A 21,613-nucleotide genomic window follows, 5' to 3' on the forward strand; every position below is an offset into this window, starting at 1 on the left:
TTTTCGTAAAAGTTAAAAGAAAATCTATATTAATGGAAGACTGATGAAAAAAATAATATAGTAATTTGGTCAATAGTGTATCTGTTGGACGGAAATGGTAATAATCCTATATGAAGGTGGTGAACAACCTATCACACCAATACCTAAATTACAAAATATTAATACATTTTTGAGGCAAAATTTGTTTTGGATATTTTACCATGTGGAAAAACTGAAATATTGGCTAGAACAAAATTCCTAAAATTTCCAATTCCAGTATGGTTTAATCTAGTCCCTTATTTAATTCATTTAGTTTATTCATTATTATTTTACGGTTTTATTCCTTATTCGTTATCATGTTGATTGCCGGTATTCAGCCATAGGAGGTGTGATCCATGTTTGTACCGAAGTGAGTTTCTTACAGTATTTTATTCTTTTTTAAATAAAGTTTGGAGGGGGAAAAAAATCTTTCCGGAAAATGCTTACGTTTTTGGAACTACGTTGACCAAGATGCTTTGCGCCAATGCACACTTCCTAGTTACTTCGTCGCTTGGCTTCCTTTGCCAGTCAGCTGAGCTGTCTACAACAACAATAACTGCCAGGAAGATATTTGTACTGCCGAGGTCTGTGTGTTTTTGTCTGAAGATACTGTTATTGTTTTCCAGCAAAGCTTTCTCAAAGAAAACACTTTAACCATTTTATAGCCCTGCACGAGCCCTACACTCGCGTGGAAATACTGTAAACATATCGTTACGCGACACTCCCATTCAATATTTGGCAATACAGTTTTAGCCTGCATATCAGAAGACTATGTATCTTGTAAAATAAAACAAACATCATTTTATCAATAGAAGCCTATTCTATATTCTGATTCGGCACACATATGATTCCGCCAAGTAACATTTATTTCATTTAATTCTACGCTTTTGTGTCACTGCTTGCTTCCGCGAACTAGCTAACATAACTGGCAAATCTGTTCTTACATTTTGCATTTCTTTCTTGCTTCTTAGGTTGTATGTTGCCGAATTGAAGAGGTGATTTACTGGGTTGGAAAGATTTTCATCTTGATGTTATGTGTTTCTGTCGAAGTCATATTGGAGTCCAAACTGCTGCAGTTTGTTATTGCGTTTGACTTAGGGGAATACTTGCAGGGTCAGTCCTTGTTGTTACTTGTAACACATAGTTTAGATTTTCTATTTTACTAGTAATTGTCGATTGAATTGAATTCAACGGATTCTAGTGAATGAGTGGAACTATTGTATCTGCAGTATTTTTTAGGTTAGAGCAGTGGTTTTCAAATTGGGGTTTAGTCCCAGCAAAAGAAGGATGTAATATTTGGATTTTGATGACATTTTTTGGAAGCTGGAATATAATGGGAAGAAATATAGTTGGCAATTTTTATTACTTATAAATTATAATTTATAGTGATCCTACTTTGAACATTTATTGACTATGAAGACATTATTATGTTATATTTAATTTTGCAATTTTTATTTGTACAGTGAAAACAAAATACCTCGTATAAAGATTATTAATCAGGAATGTTTCTGTAACTTACACAGCTTACTTAAAATGACTATTTAAACCGGCTTAATCAAGAATTTTCTTTAACCTAACAAATGTTTGATGTAATTAGTTTCAACAATTTTTGAGTTAATTTTACATATCTGGTTTTATAGTGTATTGTATGCCCAACAGTCCAAAACCCAAAAATATTCAGTTTATAATCACATGAGTTTGAGAAAGTCTTGAAGGATTTATCCACTACCAAAATAGTTGTATAGTATCATTTCATCTTTAGTCTCCACATTCAATCTTTTTTTCTCTAGTCAACAGGATAAGTCACAGAGGAAAGAGACGTGAACACAACGTTGTACGTCTCAGATGAAAAGGAGAGACTGCTGACCCAGAATGGAGGATTTCAGGCGCACGTACCTGCGTCTGTGTAAGGAGGGAGGTGTGGAGCCTCAGGAGAGTGTTGTGGCTCAGCTCCAGGAGAACAGGGCTGCTCAGGGCTCCAGACTGGACCTGAGTGGACAGAGCCTCTCTGCAGATACCTGCTCTGTGCTGGCCAGGGCCTTCCAGAAAGATACTGTGTTTACAGAGGTGTCACTTAGTGACTGCATGCTCAGCGAGGAAGGTGTGTAAGTCTCAAGATCCATGACCTTGGGCTTGGTGGTTTGGGTTCACATTGAATCATTTATAACAGTGTCTGCTTTAATGCTTGTGTGTGACTCTTAGGGGCCAACATGCTGCTCACTGGACTGTTTGGCAACACAACTGTAAAAGTCTTGGATCTGAAGGTAACCACATTAGACTGTCCACACTCTAAGACACTAATGAGACTAGCATATTGGTAGTGAGTTGATGCAAAATATTGTTCACAGGGGAATAACCTGAGATTTAAAGGGGCTGAGGTGTTGGGAAAGCTGTTGGCACGTAACAAGACTCTGCACAGGTGAGAATGATAGAGAATATTTTCTGTCGTTTGTGTGGTCATTTTACAATGTAACTTAATTTTTGTGTTATAAAATATCAAACAAATAATATAAATTCTGACACAATAATCTTAATTGAAGGTCCACTTACCAGCTATATTTTGTGGTGCTCATCAGTGAACCCTGAGATGTGGTTGAAAATGTAGGAAAAAGCTAATAAGGGAGTTAATATGATTTTGTTTAACTACTGTTTCCGAGGTCAAGAAAGCACTTTCTTGATCAAGTCTCTTTAAAAATGAAGTAAGATTTGCAGATGTGTTTTGTGTGTTACAATTAAAATGAACAAACAATTTATGAATAATAAACAATTTTTCTTCTTCTATTGATCAAAATGTAGGAAATTTAGGTAGATTTACCTGTTAAAAAAAGTGCAGTATGTCAGATAGCGGTTTCACATAAGTTGCCATGCAAAAAAAACCATCATTTAATAAAATATATAATCCAGCCAATATTGAAGTAACTAAAGAGAAAAACTCAAGAATGTCAGTTTCCTAATTTGAGCTGTTATGTTTGGTGTAACCATGGCCGGATTCAGCTGTTAACTTTGTAATTTGTACAAATAATACTTGTACAATATTGCTTTTAAAAATGCTTTTATGCTAGCACAGTCCTTACTACCACTTTGGAGCAGGTGAACCAGCTCCCATTACAGTCTACCCCATTTAAACATCAAGTACTTCAATTAATCAAAGTTGACTGCTACTTTACGTTATTGGAGCGAACATTGTCCCAATTAGCACATTGTGCTTAAAACGCATAAATACTGTCTGCAGGCTGGTGTTGGAGTGGAATGCTTTGGGGGTGTGGGACGAAGCCTTCTCACTCTTTTGTGAGGGTCTGGCCTCAAATAGTGTGCTGACACAGCTGGACCTGCGCAACAATCAGATCAACCACCATGGAGCGGCCGAGCTCGCACTGGCACTCAAACGCAACAACACGGTGGAAGTGCTAGGTGACACACAATGAAATAACATATGAGCCGTTCACTTTGTAAGCTAACTGTAGATAAGTCTGTTTAACATAAGTGCCAAGAAAGATAGTTGAATGTTGAGTGTCATTCACAGGTCACAAATGCAGACACTTTGGGACACTGGGAATGAGACTCAACAATCTTGGCCTCCAACCCAAAGTGTCTTTGTATCTTTCTTGGCTCTGACTGATTGTTTTTGTTCAGGCCCGGTGGATTCTTGCAAATACCATTAGGAGCGCTAGGAGGAGCCAGAGGAACCTGATTGTTCCACAGATTATCTGTCTCATGTACTACTGTCAGGATATATTGAAAGATTCAGCAAATATGACAAAAAGTTATTTTTATAACAAACATGTAGAATGAAGAATCTATTCCACAACTTGGAGTGGTGAAGAACAAATTCTTGTTGTATTCTGGTGTATATTGCCTGTCTGCCTGACTGATGCACTGACTGCACCACTCTAGCCTTTCTCTCTGACTGCATTTACAGATCTGAGGTGGAACAACATTGGTCTGCTGGGTGGCAGGTCTCTGCTGGAGGCTCTGCAGAACAACAAGAGCATAGTGCAGCTGGAGATGGCAGGAAACAACATACCTAGTGACACACTCAGAGCACTCGGTAAGGGCTGTGTGTGTGTGTGTGTGTGTCTCTCTCTGTCTCTCTCTGTCTGTGTCTCTCTCTCTCTCTCTCTCTCTCTCTCACCCCAACTGGTCGAGACAGACGACCACCCACCTAGAGCCGAAGGATCTGTCCTAGGTTTCTGCCTTTTAACAGGCAGTTTTTCCTTGCCCTTGTCGCTAAGGTCTTGCTCATGGTGGTACTGTTGGGTCTCTGTAAATAATGTTATAAGGAGTTCGGTCTAGACCTGCTCTATTTGAAAAGTGTCCTGTGATAACTTCTGTTATGAATTGGCGCTATACAAATAAAATTGAATTGAATTGAATTTAGCTACTATAATGTGGATTTGAATGTAGTACAGATTATCACCCAGTGATACCTGTTGCTGTCCTTCGCTCCTTCTCTCTCTTCACTCATTACCCTTTTGCTCATGTCTTTAAAGAGCAGACCATAGGGCACAACTCAGACAGACAGTCCACCCTGAGAGAGAGCCGCAGCAGGACCCAGGTCCTCAGCAAGGAGATTCATACGCTAAAGGAGGAGAAAGGCCGACAGGTAAACCTCTCACTAAAGACTGAAAAAATTCTGATGCAAACAGGAACACATGGTTGATCAAGGCTGTTGAACACAAAAATCCCAGGTTTTCAGGTCTGTCGGCTGGTCCACCATTCAGTCCAGACTGAAATATCTCAACAGCTATTAGATGGATTGCCATGACATTTTATTGAGACAGTCAGGGTCCTCACAGAATGAATTCTGTTGACTTTGATGATCCTCTAACCTTTAAAATAACTGCAGAATTAATGACATTGTGCCTCAGCTGCACTGTGTTTTGTGGTAATCTAATGACTAATTGTATAATGTTGGCATGGTAATACAACATAAATATAATATAGTAAGTATAGTATAGTAGTATATATGCTAAACATGTTAGCATTGTCATTGTAAGAGCTCAAATCACCACTGTGCCTAGTTACAGCCTCACCAAGCTGCTAACATGGCAGAAGACTTAGTCAGTGGCGGCTGGTGAAAAATATTCTTGGTGGGGCTGTGCCATACTTTTTTATTTCTGTAACCATCGCAATACAATTTAACACAAACTGCAGGACACCAGTGCTCAGTGAAATAATAGTTATTTAATGCCAATATTAAAAAGTTTAGGCATTCTTACACAAAAACATAAAGATCATATTGCACAAACACAAGCCTTTCATTTGCATTTTAAACTGAACTTGTAAACAATTGACTGTTTCTACACATAACATCTTTTGGAAAGGCTGTTGACTGTTACACCAGTGCCCCCTTGTGGGGGAGGGTCCAGCTGCGCTGTTGAGTGCTTGAAATGGTGCCATTGGTAATAAATAGGCAACGCAACAGGCATGCTGTCAGAACAGAGTGGAAAGTGGACAATAACATGAAATTATAATAAAGTTTATAAGAAATCTTACACTGTATAAAGGATGTATAATATAGAAATGGAAGTGGCTAAACTCAAACCTTTGACTGGAAGAATAGCATACAGTATTTTATGATCAAACTAAATGTAACTAATTGTTAATGTGCTCCCGAACTGCAACAATTAATTGATACAAAACAACATATATACAGTAATAGGGCTGGTCGATATGGAAAAAAATGTTATCACGGTATGTTTTTCCATATTGATCGATCTCGATTCTTATCACGATATGTAGTTTTTGCAGATGCTGCCAGTGTGAGGGACATCCTGAAGCTTGAAGAAACAAGGGATTCACTGAAACTTTATAATAAAGTTTAATAACATAAAAAATGAAAGAATATGCCTTCCAATAATGAGCACAAAATGTCTTTGTTAAGGTCTTCATGCAGACAAAGGATTCACATTACACTCCCACATTGTATGAATCTTTCCATTGGTCAAGAGAGCAGCAGGGCCCACAACTGGCAAAAGAAAATTCAGAGCAGCACTCTGTCGCTCATACAGAGTTTTATATGCTTTCAAACAAGTGCAAACTAGTAAGTGACTGGTCACTTTTCACTATATTTTACATTTTTTGATTTGTGAACAACAACAATTTGTATTTAAACAACTTAAAAAACAATTATTAAATAATAATAATCTCAAATAATCTCAAATATTTTATATTATTACGACTGGATGGATTGTTGTTGTTTAACAGAGCCGCTCCTGCTAGCGATGCTAACGGCAGACATAGTGGTCTTGCTTGGCTGTGTGTGTGGTGTCGTGCCAGCTTGAGCCTGCAGAGTCACACTCTCAGTGTAATTACTGCGGTGGTGCCGTCTCAGGTGATGGAAAAGATTTGTTGTGTTCACGGTCCTGGCTGGTACCAACCGCCGGCATATTTTGCAGACCGGCTTCACCTGCTCCTGGTCACTTTTGCCGTATCCAAACCACGTTTACATAATTGACGTTGTGTTACCTTTTTTTTCAACAATGTCTTCGGTCTCGGGTGATGTAGTGATGTAGTGATGTCGCTTTCACGTTCTGCATTATTTTTCCTGTCCTCGACTTCAGTTTCGCTAATTTTTTCTCCTTTTCCCAACTTCTTTCCCCCTAACTGTAGCCACGCTGCTCACAATGGGAAGTGGGCGTTTCCTACCGGCATACGGCAGCCGGCAGACTCTGATACTGTTGTTGGTGCGCTTACTTTTTCATGTGATATTGAATAATATGCCCCAAGCTTATTATCAAAATCGATCAAAATTTTATCGCGATCCCGAATCGAGATTGAATTATTGCCCAGCCCTATACAGTAATATTAGCAAACACACTATTAAGACTTTCTAGAGTTCCACGTATAACTGGATGATTTTTTATGCTAAGGTCAACTATATACAAAGAAACATGTGGTCAGTGCTGCAGTGTGTGTGTGTGTGTGTGTGAGATCTTATTTGTACAGGAATTTTGCCCGTCTGTCCTTCTGAGTGGCAAACCTCTCAATGACCCTTTTATTAAAGTCTGGAATGTCCCTGACAAGTTTCTTCTCCATGGAGAGCATAGCCAGAGCATTCAGGCAATCCTGTGTCATGCTGTTTCTCAGGAAGGTCTTGATCCTCTTCAGTGTAGAGAAGCACCTTTCTGACTCAGCTGTTGTCATGGGTGTGGTGATGAGGATCTTGAGGAGGCTGACAGTCTCTGTGAAAGTGCTCTGAAGGTTGTTCTCCATGAAGAACTGGTACAGAGGCACTGCACCACTACAAGCCTTGAACTCACTGTTCTCATAGATGAGGGACAGTTCGGTTTTGAGCTTGGCCTTGTTCAACATGGGGTACGCCTCCACAGTTGTTTCAAGCGCTGCATCGGGGAACTTCACACTGTGTTGTGGGAACAACTTTCCGTGCAACAGTGTTGCGCTGATGAGGTGCTGCGTGAAGGAGAACCTCTCCTTGGCATGAATCAGGATGGTATCACATACCTGTAAAAGATACATCATCAGCTTTAATTTGCAATAAAGCTATTTTGATGCAAGTGATCCTGACTGAACACATGCCTATGTCCAAGTCAAGTATATGATAACTAAGGTGCTGATTGTTCAGGGTTTTTGGTTTTGGCTACATACTACCAGGCCTGAAAAAAAGTTCTAGGGGAAACACTGACAATTACATCACAACTTACCTCTGTAGCCAGCCTCTGTTGTTCTCCTGGTCCCAGCATCCTCCGTCGCTTTATGGGCTGCTGCTGCTCGTCAGATGCGCTGTCCCCACACAAAGAGGGAATGGAGGCCCTGGGTCCAAAAAATAAAGTTTAATTTGATAACCTGCCATCAGACTTCTTAACTCACTGTAACCCCCCCTCAACACACACACACACACACACACACACACACACACGCACATCCACTGACTCACACACACACTATGTCTAGTAACTGCTTTTAACCTGTGATGTACATAATTAACTTATGTTATTATGTTTTTTAGCATTGTTCTATTACATTTGTGAGAGGGATGCAACATAATTTTGTTCTCCTGTGCACTTGTCCTGTGTAAGTGATAGTCTGAATGACGATCTTCAATCTTCAATAACAACTAGGCCTCTTCTAGAAATTGACCTGGTGGACATCTTAATAAGCCTGCTATTACAAACTGTGTAATACTTTCCTGCATTATTATCCAGGTCTGATTGTGTCTTCTCTTTCCTTTTTAAATACTAAAACAAATATAATTGTGATGTCCTCTATGATAATCAATCACTTTAATGACAAGACACATTTAGGCTTTTCCACTGTTGGAAGTGAGCTATTCATCTTTCTAACAACAACAGCTTCATCAGCCAATAGTAAATATAGTTATTTACCTGATCGTTAGCATGCTGTCTGTGAACCTCTGGACAAGTTCTTTAATGAAGACAGGGTCGATGTTCCTCTTCTGCAGCTGGCTGAAAAGCATGTCCACATTTGGCATGATCTTGTGGAACAGTGCGAGGAAAAAACAGAAAGCCTCGTCTTCGAGCATCCTCACAAAGCCCCCAGCCTCTCTGACAGGCGGGGGGTCAAAGTTCCCAGAGTCTCTGATGGTCTGGAAACACGTTAGGAGGTCATCCTTGTGCTCGTACACAGTGTTTACAGCGCGACTGTGGAAGGTCCACCGTGTTGTAGAGGCTCTGGGGAGTCTATGCGCAACCACTTGGTCAAGCACGGTGGTTCGCTTGGGAGACCTGGAGAAGAAAGCAGAAAATCCTGCAAGGTCGGAAAAGAAAGTGCCGATCCTGGGGATGCATGAAGTAGCCTGCTGCATGATGAGCTTCAGCTGATGTGCGTAGCAGTGGACGTAGTGCGCATTTTCGTACACATCCACTATTTTACGCTGCACTCCGCCGGTGGCTCCCCTCATCACACTTGCTCCGTCGTACGCCTGGGCAATAAGTTTGTCCTTTTGTCCATGTGAGAGTATGGTGCTGAGCCTCTCCAGCAGCGCTGTAGCGATGGTGTCGGCGGTTGCGTTCTGGATGCTAATGAACTCGAAAAACCGCTCTTGGATGTTACTGTTAGCATCGATGTAGCGTAGCACAAGCACCAGCTGGCAGTGGGTGGAAACGTCAGTCGTCTCGTGGGCTTGAATGGCGATAAAATCAGCACTCTTTACTTCCTCCAGGATGTAATCCTTGAGCACTGACAGCATGCAGTCCAACAGCTCGTTCTGTATCGTCTTTGACTGCCCTTAAAAACGGGAGCTGTGTTCAGGTGCTCCTCCAGCACACTGTCAATGGAGGCAACAAAATCCACCAAGCCCCAGAAAATGGCGGGGTTGTCCGAGGAGTCCGAGTCAGTCTCGTCATGCCCACGCAAGGCCAACTCAAAAGTCCCACAAAACTTCACACAATCGATAATTTTGGATAAAATGTGGCTGTTTTTATCCACCTCCTCATGATGTTTCCTCACCACAGTCCTGTGGCCGTCATCCGGCCCAGCTCTTTCACCCCAACTTTCTCCGACAAAGTTCTCCTCTCAAACGGATCTTGGAGGAGAGATTTCACCGAGTTAGGGTTGGGTCTTGGTCTTGGAGGACTAACGTTCGCGCTCGCAATTGTCGTCTAGTAAAAATGGCGCCGTTAGAGCCCGGTCCTTATTTTATCAGAGGCGAGTTTGGGGCGATAAAATAATCGCCCTTCTTGGATTCGATTTAAGGACGCTGATTGGCTGAATTTAATGTCATACATTCATATCTTAAATTAGCAATTGGCTTAACTGCTACATAGACCCGCCTCCTGGGGGCGCTTTCTCTATCGGCCAGAGCTGATGAGGCTTCAGACAGGCAGAGGAAAGGTTGCGAATAGGATTTTCTATCATATTTTACACATATTACTGGGTGCATTCCATATTTCAAACACACAAATATTGACATACTGATATTTTTATCATTATAATTATTATTATTATTATTATTATTTTTTTTTTTGTTTGTTTGTTTTTGTGGCTCAAGGGGGGCGGCGCCCTAGCGCCCTCTGTTGGCCAGCCGCCACTAGTCTTGTTTTTTTGTTTTGATTTTCTGAGACCGCCCCATTAGTCTTTACTAGAACTACTTTCTACTCGAGGCAGTGTCAGTAGAAACTGTGCACAATGAGGTGTGTGATTTGTTAAAGTGAAGTAAAATATGTTCAGTTAGAATTGTTCATTAGAATGGATTCCAGTAGTGACCAGTTTTCATAGTCCATGGTAATAACTATTAAAACAGCAAGAGAAATTTCAGCAAGATTTTGGGTGGACTATGACTTTCAGTTATTTGTTAAAGGCAGAATGAGTAGCAGTTGTTTTTGCGATTTGGAAACACATACGAAATTTGATGATTCGAATCATCAATAGAGAAGACCCAAGTCTTAACACAGTGTAGAAACAGAGTAGAGTTCTAGTTTCTTTGTGAAATGAAGCCATGCCTTGGACTGTTTCTTCCTCTCTGCCATGACTCCTTCTTGTTGCAGATTTAGGATACATTTTGTTGCTAATGGCTGTGGTTGTTCCTCCTCTCTTTCAGTTCCTAAGCCTGATGGAAACTATAGACAGGCAGAGGGAGGAGATGGGACGCTCTAGCAGGTGAGTTGATGTATTAATGTGTACAGTCCAGCAGTTCTACAGCTTGCTTCATCGGTTGGTTGGTCCATAAAAATGCCCTCAACCCTTGCGGGCCACAGTTTTTCCCTATAGGAGGCTGAAATTTGGCATGTAGGTCAGCCTATCACAAAAAGATTGTGTGTATGAATGGATGAACACATGGAAGTATGTGGCTGCAGCTATTGTGAATTCACACTTGTGAGAGGCACAACCATCACATCAGCCTTTAACCCGTTATATTTACACTGCAAAAGAAAAAACAGAGAGACAGTTGGGAGAAGAGTGAAAAGATATTCTCCATTAAGAAAAGCCTTCAGTGCTGTTCTTTGCTCTTCTTTCAATGAAGAAATACTCTCCAGTTCTCATATAACTTATGCTTGCAGCATCTATGCTAACCTCTTTAGCAGCTGCCATAGCTGTGTCTTCGCCATTGCTGTGTCTTCTCTCTGTGTCACACCTGGCGCCCACCCCCATAGCTGCCAGTACTTCCTCCGATTGTTACCACTGTACTGGCCACAAACACATACAGATTATAGATTAAAGCCTGGCCAGATGGATTCTCGCGTGATCTTGTGATTTTGTGATCCAGAGTCCAGCTGCCTCCCAAGGTTACACGGCAATGACCTTATTACCTCTTTCCTGTTTGATTAGGTCCACCTCCATTCAGATTGGCCAGCTCCAGGAAGCTCTGAATGAGAGGAAGTCAGCTCTCAACTCTCTCACTGCCAAGTAAGTGATCCAAGTTTTTTGGAATAAATTCATGATTAGTCAGTGGTATGATGAAGTCTCTTACGTACATTAAATCAAACCTAGGTATAGTGGCATTACATAATAAAGTGACTATTGCAAAAAGCATATGTAATATTAGATACAGCATACTAGATATAAATAAAAAATATTTAATTGAAAAACTAAGCTAATAGTTTCTTATATGTCCTGATATCTCTCATAAAGGTGACAAAACCCTCTAAGGTTGCAGTATATTGAATATTAAATCAAACAGCACATTCAGCAAAAAAAGGTGGAACAACTGGCCTGTGTGTCTGTGTATTAGATGTCTTTTCACCTTTAAGTCATCAATGTGTTCCCTCAACTATAGTAAGAAGTGCAGTAACTCTGATTACGATGTTGTAATGTACAGATTGCAGATGACAGAGGCAGCCCTCGCCCTCTCTGAGCAGAAAAACCACAACATGGGAGAGCTGCTGACACGGGTAAAGGCTGAGAAGGAAGAACAGAGGGAACGACAGAGCAGAGAGAGGAAGAAAGAGCAAGAGGTATGGACAGATTGTTGGAGAGAAAACAATGCAAAAAATCACCTTAAATGTGATTTGTACAGGAAACAATATAAATATAATTATACAGATATATGACAAACACAAAATAGTTTATGCTTGTTGAAATATTGTCACAAATGAATGCCCCTCATGTCTTTCTATCCTGTAGGATACTGCACTCAGAGAGGCAAAACTCTTCAGAGAGATCCAAAACCTGACAGAAACCAACGTCCAACTGAGGAATAAAGTAAGAGTAATGTCTGTTGAGAACAGTCGAATTTACTGTAAAACTTCTAATAAAAGCAGGGTCCCAAATAGACGCAGGTCTCCTTTACTAGCCTGGTGTGTGTGAGTTCAGTGTTAAGTGATTTAAGCAAATAAATGACCAGGCTATTATTAGAAGTTTTACAGTATGTCAGACACACACAGAGACTAAAGTTGATTATGAGCACTGTTAGATGTGAGCCTAGTTGTGTGTTGCTGTAGGTGGAGGAGGTGGAGTGCAGATGTAAGTCTCAGCAGCAGCAAATCTTTGAGCTGAAGCAGGAGCTGACCAACAGCACAGCAGAGCTAAAGCTGCGACTAGCACAGGCCGAAGGTAACACACACACACACATTCTTAATTACAGATACAAAGAGAATGTAATTTTTTTCACATGAATCCCATCAGAGATTTCCTGTATATCACCCTCTGATAGACCGTCTGGAAGCCGAGAAGCGAAGGTCCAAGCAGGCTCTGGAAGACATGGATAGTCTCCGCCAGAAGGAGGTGGTCTTTCATTATAAATACATATATATATATATATATAGAGAGAGAGAGAGAGAGAGAGACAAATTAAAGGAAAAATCTGAATGAATGTGTGGAGAAACATGACAAATGCAGATCACAAACAATCACATATCATTTATAAATATAACAAGTATTGTGGCAAAATAGTAAAGCATTGAATTAGAAGTGTCTAAAGATGGCATTAGAAATCAATACATTGTTTAATTTTCAAATCTTCAGACATTTTTCTAAATACATGTCTTTGCTCATTGAAATTAAGCATATCTAAATGTGTCTAAAATGTGGTCATAACAGATCATTAAATTAGTCTTTTTCTTTATTCCTATTTTTAACACGTTATTTTTAAAATGAATCTGACTTAAATGAAATGAAATTTGATCGAATTTGACACCAAACTGGGGTGGCCAGGCATGCCACCCCTCTAGATCCGCCTCTGACCGCCACACAATCCTGCAAAACAGACACAGACTTTTTTACATGAAACCCATCAGCGATTTTCTGTATGTGACCCTCTGATGGGTGGCTTGCTCCGGAGGTAGAGCGGGTCGTCCACTAATCAGAAGGTTGGCAGGTTGATCCGTGGCTACTCTCACTACAATGAGGAAGTATCCTTGAGCAAAATACTGAACCCCAAATTGCTTACGATGCTGTGTGCATCGTTGTGTACATGTGAATGAATGAGTTAGTTTCCGTTTGATGGGCTTTGCCATCAGTGTATGAATGTGTGTGAATAGGTGAATGTGGCATGTAGTGTAAAGCGCTTTGAGTGGTCGGAAGACTAGAAAGGCGATATACAAGTACAGTCCATTTACCATAGACCACACTCACACTCTCCACACTTTGTTTAGCGCTGTGCCAGCTGGAGCAGAGGAGAGAGATAAAGACAGCTTTCTGCTTGCTATGTTTTTAGAGTCTTCCAATTTGTAACTCTTCTCTTTAATATTGTAGTCACATGACCTCATGAAACAGAAGTCAGACAGGTCAAGAAACCTGAGCAGGCAGATATCTGTCCATCCATTACAGTTCACAGACCCACTTCCAGCTTCAACTCCGATCTACTGTAACGCCATACTTGGCTGCCTAGTTTTTCTGTGTAATGGCTGATTATTAGCAACATTTTAATTAAATTTTTCAGTCCAATTTTATTTGTGTAGCGCCAATTCATAACAGAAGTTATCTCAGGACACTTTTCAAATAGATCAGGTCTAGACCGAACTCCTTATAACATTATTTACAGAGACCCAACAGTTCCACCATGAGCAAGCACTTGGCAACGGGGGCAAGGAAAACTTCCTTTTAAGAGGCAGAAACCTAGGACAGACCCTTCGGCTCTAGGGGGGTGGTCGTCTGCCTTGACCAGTTGGGGTGAGAAAGAGAGAGAGAGAGAGAGAGAGGTAACGACAGAAGGACAGAGACAAAGGTGCACAGCAACAACAGTAGCAATAACTACACTAATAGTAGTTTTAGTTTTAGGCAATTTCAGTTTGACCTCCTAATAAAGTGCTTTTACTTTTCTGTATGATTTATGAAAACTCAGTATTCTAATAGATATAGACTAGATAGAAAAACATAAAATACTAAAAGTTCACATTTCTGTGCAGGTGGAGAATGTAAATCGACATCTGGAAGAGAGTGAGAGGGCTCTGCAGGAACGCATCTTCAAACTGGAGGGACAGCGGATACAACTGGAAGAGGTCAGACTTTAGAATATCATTGATTAAAAATCTATTTAACACATTTAGTTAAGTGGTGTAGCAGTGGATGTTGATGTTTGTTTCGTCAAAAATCTAATTACACATCGGGACTACAGCAGATACAGAGATATCAAAAACTGTGATTGCTGCTTTTTCCATAGACCTGTATAAAATATGGCTCTGTGACATCACCCATAGGCTTCTGAAGAGACGTTGTGAAGCTTAGTGTTGTCGGCTCTGCCCGTGGCCATCTTGGAAGTCCTGACTCTGCCGGCTCCCAGCTAATCCAAAACTGGGCAAAGAGTGTTACTGAAAACAGCCGCCTGTGACAGCGCCTATCTGTCACTCAGAGTTGCTATTCCCTTAATTATGCAGAACTTTAACATAATTTAAATGAGTGAGCTATATAAAAATTCACCTCTTGTACAGTTGTCATGAACAGGGAATTTAGCTATAGAGACCAAAATCTATTTTGTACTAGGCTGTAAACATGTTCATTTATGCTGTGAAGTTGGACATTTTAATATGAGGCCTTATGGAGCCTCAAGATTGTTCAGGAGACAACATTCAGGAAGTTGAAGAAAGACTCTCTGATCTCTGGCCACACGTCTACTTACTCTATCTAAGAGAAACCACATATATACAGCAAGATACATCCTGATAATGCACAACATGTGTGTAGTGTTGTGGTGGTGTTATCAGTGGGTGAAATCAGACACCAAACTTAAATTTGATTAATTTAACCTGATGAAACCCTAAACTCTGCTAAACTACCCACTAATTGAATGTTGTCAGCTATGTATGTAAATACCCACAAAAGCTGTGGTGCTGTGGCACGAGTAGTCTGATGAGGAGGTTTAAAGCTGCAGGTCATTTTTATAAAAAATAATAATAATAATATATATATATATAAATATATATATAGGGGAGAGTGGGGTAAGTTGAGCCAAAGGGTAAGTTGAGCCACCCCTTGTTGCTAGGAAATGGTAAAAAAACATTGATCATGTGACCAAATATTTAGGAGGAAGGCATCATTTCATGGAGTCTGTGAATGTAAGAACCACATGGGTAAAGTTAGATATTTATTTCCAAAAAATCATTTTTCACTCTTGAAAGTGAATTTAGTCTATCATAAGTTTCATGAGAATTGTGTTTAGACCAAAATAGATCATTTTAAGTTTGTTTTATACATCAGTTGTGGCATCTATGAGCTACAACATGAGGCCATAAACCTAGCATAAAAGTGCACCATTTTAGCTGTGGGGACTAATAAAGTCAAAATGGTAGCTCTGGGGTAAGTTGAGCCATTTGGCCAGGGGTAAGTTGAGCCGGTGGCTACAGCCAAAGTACACTCAATAAGTATATCCAAAAACACAATCTGTGTATATTCCAAAAACACAGCTGTTAATGTTCTCTTCCTAAGCGCACTTTAAGGCATATGGCAATATGGCTCAACTTACCCCGCTCCTATGCTCAACTTACCCCATACACGGGGTAAGTTGAGCTACTTCTGTCAAGATGGTTTTAGCAACTATTACAAAGAAATATTTTTATAAAAACTACCTACTGCAGCTTTAAGTTGGTTAAGTATCCGAAGTAGAATTTAGCAAAATTCTAAGATTATATTCAGGCTTGAATTAATTAACTGTCAGTTTGTTAGTTAGTTAGTCCTCTCTAAGTCTGTATTCAACATAATCACTTATCATTTCAATGAAGCAAATAAAAATTTCTACAGAATGAAATTGCAGTTAAATCAATTGTTATTAATAATTTTTGGTTTGGATCTTCAGGGACACCTTGAGCACTGTGTGAGAAGCACTGCTAAAATCTCCAGTCTACCTGCGTTCTTAATTAAATATCATGTGATAATGTCCGTCTGTTGCAGGAACTGAGTAAAGCTAAAGCAGCATGTGTGACAGAGAGGGCCCAGGCAGAGGAGGAACTGGGACGAATGCGAGCTCAAGTGCGTCAGGAGGAGGTGGGTTACAAAATCTGCACCTTTGATCAGTTATTAGGACGTTACTACATTTCCTTTCATTCATTGACTTTTGTTCAAAGTAACATACAAAAAGGTACAATCCAAGCCTCAGAAGATCTAGGAGAAGACTTTGAGAAACTCAGTTACTGTATGACTAGATAAAAGTCCTTCAAAGACATTATGGTTACCATGAAAGAATCTGGAAGATCATTCTGACTGTAATAATGACTTGTTCAAATGAATTTGTAGGTATTTCAGAATTTGACTTACACACTCACAATACACTTTTTCTCCCTCTTCCTCACATTTTATTACGTTTCTAATGATTCATGATTCCGCATCTGTGCTTCTGCCACCTTTGTCTCCTCTGAGCAGCAGGAGCACGTGTCATCTTTGGAGGAGAAGCTTCGCTCGGTGCGTTCCTCCCTGCAGGAGGTCCAGCTCCACTGCTCGCAGCAGAAACAGACCATCTCTGAGCTGCAGGTGAAGAACAGCCAGCTGAGTATCGAGATGGACGGACTGCGTCGCAGGATAGAGGAGCTCCAGCAGGTCAGGACCCACCAGCTGCCTCTTACATGTTTATATGTTAATATTATAGCTGTTTATTTATTTATAGGTGTGAATGTGTTTATCTGTACTGTATGTTGACTTTTAGAGTTTTAATGATTTCCTCTATGTTCTTCAACAAATTGTAGAAACATGGGAGTCATCTGGATAATCTAATGTTGCTGTAGGTTTATGTGTTGGCCGTTGGTTTCAACTGTTTCAGCTTTGTTTCTCTAAGTTTGGTATGGCAGCTGGTATGGCTCTGAATGCTATAATACCAAAGAGCATCAGCCACTGCTGCTGTGCAGTGGAAGCCCTCATGTCCGCTGGAGGTAGCTGTGTTGTGTCCCAGTATGGATCTATCAACTCGACAGAGTTTGATTGACAAAAGGTTGTCGTGAAAATGTTTTGAGTGCTGAACGGGTGGTGTGCTGTTGCAGGAGCTGTCGGGTAAAGACCAGGAGAAGGTGGCCGAGGTGAGCCGGGTGAGGGTGGAGCTGCAGGAGCAGATTGGACATTTACAGGCAGAGAGGACGGCACAGGGAGGACTGAAAGAGAAGATCAGTGCTCTGGAGAGAGAGATCAAAGGTTTGCCCTCACTGTGTCTTTCTTATCATTCTGCTACAGTCTTTTTTTTCCATTTGCAAAAAGTACATTTCAAAAAGTCAAGGTGCTTCCTATTTTGTCTTTGTTTGTGTCATTTCTTCCAGTACAAATACATTTTTTTCTAAAGAAATATAAAGATACCAGTAGCATGAGGTGTCCTAACTTAAAATATAGCTCAACAGGTTTTACTTACTTGAAACAAAGTAGAATTCTCCAGATTAACCAATAATAACACAGTTAAAAACAGTTTTAAGGAAAACAACGCTAGACTGATTTATTATAGAACATAATATTTTGTCCTGTCCTGTTGTACTGTGACATTGTAGATTTCTGAAGTGTCATGTTTGAAATCTAAAATATTTTCTGCACTGCTGTATTCCATATCTTTCTCCCTCTTGGTTTGCTGCCTTGCAGTACTAAGCAGTAACCACAGAGAGGCACTGCTTGACAAAGAGAGCGAGATGTCTTCCCTGCTGGAGAAGCTTCGGATGAAAGAGGCGGAGATCCAGAGGATGAGGGAGGATGAGGCCCACAGAGCCAGCTACCTGCAGAGCGCCATCCTCACCTATGTTCAGGGCTCCCCTCTGGGACACTACAGCAGCCCCAAGAAATGACCAAGAGACCCTAATCCCTGAGCTGGAAACCTCTGAGACCTCACTGCACAGGTCAGGACAGTCTGGAGGATTAAAAGAAATCATGACTTGATAGATAGAAAAGACTGTAAAATAAGGAGTGCAACAGTAACAGGGTTTAAAAAGTCTGGACCTTTTTAAAAGATAAAACAGTAGGAACCTTGTTCTTACTCCCAGTTACATCAAAAGGACAAAAACTCACTTCTATAGTCACATACACTTAGTTTAAAGTACTCATCTTAAAAGGTTGACTAATGGAGACAACAGTTTTGAGTGAGGTCCAGTATTGAGTGAGAGTGCTGCAGTTGCAAAACAACACAGTGGTGTGTTCAGAAGGGGGTCAATGGCCATCCCTGAAATTTGCTAGAAGCCTCTTCCACATAAATGACGCTCCAAAGTTAGGCTAGATTGTGGCGATGGAAAAGCAAAATATCTGAAATAAAATGTGTTCTATGGGTACTTCTGAGTCTCGCCTTTGCAGACACTTTATGCTAATCTCATGCAGTTTTTTTTACTCCTAGTGTATTTGAATATTTCTGCAGAATGATGTCCATAAACAGTATTGGAATTGCTTAAATTGGGAATGACTGGAAAGCTGAGGCACATACTTCCTGCCAACCCTGTATAAGTCTGTGCCCCGCTTGTGCCACCCCAGTCAAAAAAGTCTGGAGATGCCCCTGAAAAAAACATAATCCTTGTAGGCAATTGCACTTCTTGTTTTTGTCAATGACTGCCTAAGATTGTGTTTATAAGTGTCTTACAACATTATGGAAAGAGATGGACAGAAAGATTTAACGTTTTCAGTAACTTCCACTTGATCCGGTCTGGGAAGTCTCCTCTGTGGGCTTAGGGTCACAGCACCCACAGCACCACCAGAAGTCTTGTGAGCTTCGCAGCCTTGCAGCAACCGGTTCACCTCTGCCTGTTGCCCCTGTCTCTTCTCATCCACTCTTCAGTTTGGTCATTCAATTCAAAGGACAGAAAATATTTTTACACTGAGCTACGCTTTCTTTACTCCAACACAACTAACGCTTTCCTGGTGACTACGCTCACGTTTCCCCTGTTGTCTTCCTGCAACAAGTCACCTCACCTCTCCCGAGATTTCAGAACAAGACTTCTCCTTGAGCAAGACTTGGTTAGACACAGTGAATCAAGAGGGGAACAGAAAACATGTCATTTCTCTGAAGGACCTCTTTTCAGACACTTGCAACAACAATCTTAGCCAGTCAGTAGCAAAAACACTTTTAATGGATGTATTTTGACAGTGCAAAATTGGAGGATTATGTTCTGCTCTCCCTGAATACAGGACTAAATTCAGAACTTGTCCCCATTAGTCACTTTGACACAAAATAAGGTCTAGGTGGAAAAATACCAAAGTTACCATGGTGTATTTCATGGTCCACTGAGTATATGTATAGTACATCACATGAAAGATATATTTAGATACATTTTTAGATACATTTTGCATTTTAATGTCGAGTGGATGAACAGCCCTATTACCTGTCGTCTGTCAGCACCCTCACTACTTCATTTTTTTTCCACTACTGGTGAACGGGAGGGGGAGGCTGGGGGTTGCAATCTGCAACTTCATTACTGGATTCCACTAAATCCTACACACTGGTCCTTTAAATGAAGGGATGACACAGTAAATATCAAAAAGAAGAAAAGGGCTGAAAACATTATCAAGGAACCCTGCTCAGTATGCCAAAAAGTGCTATTGCATCTTCATCACCTTCTTTTTCTAAGATTGATTATTTTAAGAAAAAATACTGCTGGTCATGAAACTAAACATTTCATTTCCTGTGATCACATCCCTGTCTTTATGTTTTCCATTCTACATGCTTGTCTTTAGCTCTCCCATTAACTGAGATGAACTGTAAGTGATCATTTATGTGTTTGGCTGTCCATCCCCATCCTGTTGTACTCCTCCAGTCTTAATGGATTGAAGGCAATGTAGCATTGTTAGCAAGAGTGTTTACATACAAAATGAGATTTGGGTTGAAATATGCCTTATTACTGTATCTGTCAGACCAGATGGCTGCCCCTCTCCAGCTCAGATGCAGGGAGCAGATTCACAAAATCTTATCTGCTGTTTTTACTCATTATATTTAATGAAGCAAGTTCTAATTCAGCTCTGGGTGCAGGCCTTTATAATACAAATAGCTGTTTTATATGTTTGTCATTTTATTTTTCCAGGTGTGTTTTTACCCTTTTGCTTTGATTTTGATTGCATGTGTTTTTATATACATGAAATGTGGTCAATTGTGAATAAATGTCATGATTTTACTTAATGTGCTGATGTTTTAGTTGTTGATTTACATTTATATATTTCTATTCTAGTTCTGTTCAGCAGATTACATGCTGTACATGTTACATAGAGCTTGGTGTGTAGGTGGGGTGTGGATGTATGAGGTCACTGGGTCTTGAAATCACAGCCAAAGAGCGATAACTGCCAAGATAGTTCACACAAATTTGAAGCGTATGAAACCTTTGTCTATAGTTTGCTGTTCTGCCTGCACCGTATTAGGTGATGACATAGGTTGATCAAGTATTTGTAAGTATTTCTAGAATATTGATGCTTGCGTTGTTTCAGAATTTCCCCACAATGATAGCCTTGTCACAATGGAGGAACCTCCGTCTTGTTCCTCATGGGGCCATATCATTATCAATCAAGTATCTTAATCTTTATCATTAATAAATACCCCCCCCCATAGGTTTCCAATTAGGTCATTTGAATGCTATTAGTAAGCATACGTTTCTAAATACCGACGACAACAGTGACCACACTAATTCCGGATGTGAACAATTTTGTTCCAAAGAGATTAAGTCCCCTCAGTGCATTTAATGGAACTTAAAGGAAACATTCACATTTTCTATAATAGGCCTAAATAAAATAAAAAAAACAAATTCATGGAGACATGCAGTTAGTGCTGTGCGAGGCAGCCCCTAATTTAGGTGGCAGAGAAAATTTATCATAGTCACAGAGAAATTAGGGGCTGTAATTTGAGAGTGGTGCATATTTAAGATCAGGAAGTAGCAGTAGTAGCAGTAATAGTAGTAATAATACTATGTAGTAGCAGTAGTAGTAGTAGTAGTAGTAGTAGTAGTAGTAGTAGTAGTAGTACACTATAAAAAAGGATATGAGGCTTTAGTTGCCTCAGCTCATTTCCTTCAGTCAGTTCAACTAAAATGTGTGGTGTAATAAAAGTTTTTCTGCGCCCAACTAATCAGTTCAATCAGAGTTGTTCAGGCAACATACATTTCTTAGTTGACTCAACTTATGTACGTGTGGCCCCTGCAAAAGTGCATATGCAACCCCACACAGCCAACAAGAGCTATACAACTCCATGTGCCACAATAAACATACTTTTCGGATCAGGAGGAGGAGGATCAAGGTAAGAACACACTTTTAGCCTGCTTGTATTTATAAAAAAATGCTTGTTTAATGCTTGGTTAACTATTGTTAGATAGATAAA

The 21,613-nt window shown here is 40.3% G+C and overlaps 1 protein-coding gene across 3 annotated transcripts; it reads left to right on the plus strand.

Moving 5' to 3' along the window:
* Positions 1-486: 486 nt before the first annotated feature.
* Positions 487-20,428, plus strand: lrrc45 (leucine rich repeat containing 45). 3 transcript variants are annotated; one of them, XM_051417150.1, is made up of 19 exons: positions 487-602; positions 990-1,131; positions 1,809-2,119; positions 2,221-2,282; positions 2,367-2,437; positions 3,251-3,429; positions 3,938-4,066; positions 4,509-4,621; positions 10,538-10,596; positions 11,266-11,343; positions 11,756-11,891; positions 12,061-12,138; positions 12,378-12,489; positions 12,590-12,660; positions 14,283-14,375; positions 16,261-16,353; positions 16,729-16,902; positions 17,340-17,487; positions 17,920-20,428. In XM_051417150.1, the coding sequence occupies exons 3-19, from the start codon at positions 1,891-1,893 to the stop codon at positions 18,117-18,119; spliced, it is 2,025 nt and encodes a 674-aa protein (XP_051273110.1). In that variant the 5' UTR covers positions 487-602; positions 990-1,131; positions 1,809-1,890; the 3' UTR covers positions 18,120-20,428. The 3 variants fall into 3 exon arrangements, with proteins under 3 accessions (XP_051273110.1, XP_051273109.1, XP_051273108.1); XM_051417149.1 differs by having other exon boundaries at positions 990-1,013; XM_051417148.1 differs by lacking the exon at positions 990-1,131 and having other exon boundaries at positions 503-602.
* The last annotated feature ends 1,185 nt before the right edge of the window (positions 20,429-21,613 follow it).

This window comes from Dicentrarchus labrax, unplaced genomic scaffold, assembly GCF_905237075.1.
Source record: "Dicentrarchus labrax unplaced genomic scaffold, dlabrax2021, whole genome shotgun sequence".
NCBI classification, from domain to species: Eukaryota; Metazoa; Chordata; class Actinopteri; family Moronidae; genus Dicentrarchus; species Dicentrarchus labrax.

What these genes read in the sequence shown, in the direction of transcription:
- lrrc45 (XM_051417150.1), top strand. Translation starts at nt 1,891, where the DNA reads ATGGAGGATTTCAGGCGCACGTACCTGCGTCTGTGTAAGGAGGGAGGT. An exon ending in CTGCATGCTCAGCGAGGAAG is followed by an intron (nt 2,120 to 2,220) that starts GTGTGTAAGTCT and finishes TGTGACTCTTAG; the next exon opens with GGGCCAACATGCTGCTCACT. An exon ending in CAACACGGTGGAAGTGCTAG is followed by an intron (nt 3,430 to 3,937) that starts GTGACACACAAT and finishes CTGCATTTACAG; the next exon opens with ATCTGAGGTGGAACAACATT.